We start from the raw sequence: 3,733 nt of genomic DNA on the forward strand, positions 1-3,733 counted from the left end.
ATTATTCTTTGGTGGGTTTAGTCGATCAATCGATTCCAAATTCATAATCGAATATTCAAAATGTCAAACACATCCTACAGCAACAGCAACCTACTTTATTTGAAATTCAAAGAAGCGACACTTAAAAAAGACAAACATTTACTTTTAAAGTATTTAACCTACGAGAGAATGAGACAGAATACTATCGAATTATTCGCCTCTATCGCATGCATGTACATCTATTTGACAATTACATGGTGCTTGTATCAATAGTGGTTTAAATATAGGCAGTTATCTATCGTTTTACAGGCGTAGTATTTAAACAGATAAAACTGTAAGTCGGATACAGCAATTTGGTACTAAAGTTAATAACTTGTGTAAGCTGAAACTGAGAATAAATTTAAAACCAAAATTTAGAAAATAGCTAGTATAATTCTTAGATATTGTATCTATTTTAATCAATCCATTTAAAATCGACTATGAATTGAAAGCAGAAATTTTCCTGTACGTCCCCACATTTAATATCTATGCACGGTGCTAGAAAGTTTATTTGTTTTTTATAACTTCGACTGAACGAGCACTTGACCCACCTGGCGTAAAGTTGTTACCAAAGCCCATGGACATCTCAAAAGGAAATGGCACTACAGACCTTGAGACATGAGGTCGAAGTCTGATTAATATACATATTATATGTTTAATGTGTAACTACTGTCTAACTTTTACTGCTTTGCTGCAGAAAGAGACAGGATTTTGAGTACTGTAGACTATTTGTCAGAAATTTAAGGATATAAGTTAGTAGTTATTGCCTCAGTGAATTCTACCTATTATGTGTATTATTTATTAAATTATTTTTTTCATTCCACCTCATTTCGCTGAAACCGTTGGACTTAAGCAATAATTTATCGGCTGTCAAAGTCAGTTTGACATTTAAATCTTGGCAGAGTATCCCTGTATAATACCTGCAATCGATATCGATATCGACAGCAATATTCAGTTTGTGGACAGTTTTTTCTAATTTACAACGCAATTAAGTAATTCAAAATGCAAGGACTGAGCCTCTCAAGTTTGAAGAAGCATAAGGCTGTAAGTTTAACTGGTTGTTCGCACTCCAGAAGATTGTGCGTTTCACTTGCACTTCTTACATAATCTAACCTATTTTGCAATTTAATTTTAAGTAGAGATAACAAAATATTTCATTCTTAATACATTTATTCGTTTTCTAGGTGTATAATTTCGAAGTTGAGCCAAAGACACTTCGTACGCTTACAAGTCATTAGTTGGAGTAAGCTTTAAACAAAAAAAGATCTTAAACTTAAATGTGTATAGAAATACGGTAGGCTAATAAGTCAGGATGGCGGCCCTTGGGTAATTAATGTATAGATAATTGTAACATGAAATAATCAAAACACTTTGGTAAATAAAGCAAGAAATACAATTACTTTGAAACATTCAAATATTGCAACCTTTGGCGATTTATTTTATTTAAATATGTAAAATATGATAACATTTTTATCATAAATTAGAGCTTATTGTCAACTATCATGACATTGTTCTTCTATTTGATTGTATGAAGAAAACTATTCAATTTTTAAAATCACATAATATGTTTTATTACCTACACAAAACTTATAAAAACTATAGGGACACTTCAGTAAGGTTTTATATAAAATTAAAATGGTGATAAATATATAGAGTAGGTATTTGATTATTTGAAATGCAGTAGACAGTTCTGATTAGACAGATACCAAAATTGATCAGAAAGCAAAATAATTGTGTATTAATAACATCAAATTTTGACAATTATTATTGAATGAAAAATGAATAACTATGATTTATCTTTGATAAGAATGTTCCATCAATGTTCAAATTATTACCTAAAACATTTTTAACAAAGAAGGATTTGTTACTCCACAAATATTAATAATAATTAATAATTGCAGTTGATCCCTCTGTATGTATGTGTGGGGATAGGATGTGGTGGAGCTGTGTTCTATACTCTGCGTCTGGCTTTGCGTAATCCTGATGTATCTTGGAACAAGAAGACCAACCCTGAACCATGGGAGGCTTACAGGAACAAGCAGTACAAGGTATGAAAGTACTTGTATCATTTAAATTATTAAAATCAATTATTATATTATATTTATCATTTGTTAAATCATTTAAAAGCTAAACCAGGGGTGTAAGTGATAATTATTCTGAAATAATAACCATTCCATCCTTAGTGTGGAAACACTTTAAGAGTAACTATTTACTACAACAATATTTATTTAACAGCTTTCTTCCTTTTATTTTAATCTTTTCGAGAAAGTTTAAAAGCTGAAGTTATCCTTGCTTGTCATATGAATTTGAGTCATTAAAACATTTTGCAAATCAGACAAACCGGAGAATGATTTTTGTTATATAATTGTTGATTATTTTTTTCCTTATATTTATCATAAATCTAACAGGGATTATATAACAAATCCGTTGACATTTAAGTTCAATACATCTTGTATATGGATTGTGGGTAAGCTTAAAAAATATAAAAAATTAGAAGCCGCGTCAATAAAGAAACGAATCGAAAATGGCGTCTATGTACCTGCACTGACAGATAGTAGGGTCAACAAATAAAAAGAAAGATAGAAAGAAAAACTTGTTTATTGTAAAAAAATATAAAAAACAAATGAGAATTTCCTTTCTTTAATTTCTCGAGATTATTTTCCTCTTCAAAGTATTTAATAACGTTACACATGATTTCACTTGCATCACTGTGAAGGACTTTTCCTCGTTTGTGAGAGGCCATATTATTTCCAATCAGAACTGATATTTTTTTTGCATTCAGTATGTGCCGTTGCCTAAAGACAGCAATAGTTTAGAGTGAGAGTGCATGATTGCCGCCGCCATTTTAGATTCGTTTCTTTATTGGCGCGGCTTATATACACAATGATCTACATTATCACTATTATACATACCCCCTACCTACCTACTCTTAATATTAATTTTATTCATTGTTAGACTTGTTATACTTCCCTGTTACTTGTATTTTAGAAAGACTACTGATGCAGTTTTAACATTAAGTTTTCTTGCAACAGTCCTATCTGTGGCTGAAATAAAGATGTATAAAAGCAAACAAACCATTGTTACCCAGTAGTAGCCTTTATAATTCTCATTCCCCAAAATGTACAAATCAACTAAAAATAATAAGATTTTTTTTCTCCACAGTTCTATTCTCCCATCAGAGACTACTCTAAGGAGGAATCTCCTGCCCCCAAATACTAAACTGTTTTTCTAATATTGATCAGTTGTATTACGAGAATTTTAGTTGTATTAAGTTAAATAAATAGCAATAATGTGATAATCGAATGAGTTTTATTTAAACATACTATTAAATTTCTTTTTTTTGTTACATCAAATGCGTAGTTGTTTTACAGAACCACGGTTAAAAGCGCGGTAACTAAAGTTAATCGCATTAAAAGTTACCGCGACCTTAATTATACATGCTAGCTTAATAAATGGTAACCATAGGTTCTATAGCTTCTGAACTGAAGTGGCTAGAGTAAGCCCATACAGAACTTCAAATTCCATTTGAAAGACATGTCCAAGTGGTCAGAAAACATCATAGTGATGGTATCATCATCCAGGCTGTGCATCGTTAACCACTTAACACCAGTCGGGTCCCGACAATCTATAAACTTAATTTTCAATAAAAACTAAAATACTACATACTACTACACTCATGGAAAAACAGAATGAGGGGTCGAATAATAAAACAAAA

At 30.9% G+C, this 3,733-nt stretch overlaps 3 protein-coding genes across 3 annotated transcripts in view; all 3 read left to right on the plus strand.

Annotated features, from left to right (window-relative positions):
* The window catches only part of LOC101740450 (uncharacterized), a 960,210-nt gene that overhangs the window by 146,954 nt on the left and 809,523 nt on the right, over nucleotides 1-3,733 (plus strand). The gene's annotated exons all lie outside the window — the stretch shown is intronic.
* Nucleotides 1-3,733, plus strand: part of SPARC (secreted protein, acidic, cysteine-rich (osteonectin)) — a 148,179-nt gene that overhangs the window by 55,263 nt on the left and 89,183 nt on the right. The gene's annotated exons all lie outside the window — the stretch shown is intronic.
* On the plus strand, nucleotides 695-3,316 carry LOC101739922 (cytochrome c oxidase subunit NDUFA4). The gene is made up of 3 exons (XM_004926541.4): nucleotides 695-1,062; nucleotides 1,920-2,066; nucleotides 3,181-3,316. Exons 1-3 carry the CDS (start codon nucleotides 1,021-1,023, stop codon nucleotides 3,235-3,237), a joined length of 246 nt encoding a protein of 81 aa, XP_004926598.3. The 5' UTR covers nucleotides 695-1,020; the 3' UTR covers nucleotides 3,238-3,316.

This window comes from Bombyx mori, chromosome 6 (genome assembly GCF_030269925.1).
Source record: "Bombyx mori chromosome 6, ASM3026992v2".
Taxonomy (NCBI): domain Eukaryota; kingdom Metazoa; phylum Arthropoda; class Insecta; order Lepidoptera; family Bombycidae; genus Bombyx; species Bombyx mori.

Excerpts from the sequence above, each read along its gene's own strand:
- LOC101739922 (XM_004926541.4), top strand. The coding sequence starts at position 1,021 with ATGCAAGGACTGAGCCTCTCAAGTTTGAAGAAGCATAAGGCT. Across the intron at positions 1,063-1,919 it reads GTTTGAAGAAGCATAAGGCT|TTGATCCCTCTGTATGTATG; the intron begins GTAAGTTTAACT and ends TAATAATTGCAG. Across the intron at positions 2,067-3,180 it reads ACAGGAACAAGCAGTACAAG|TTCTATTCTCCCATCAGAGA; the intron begins GTATGAAAGTAC and ends TTTTCTCCACAG.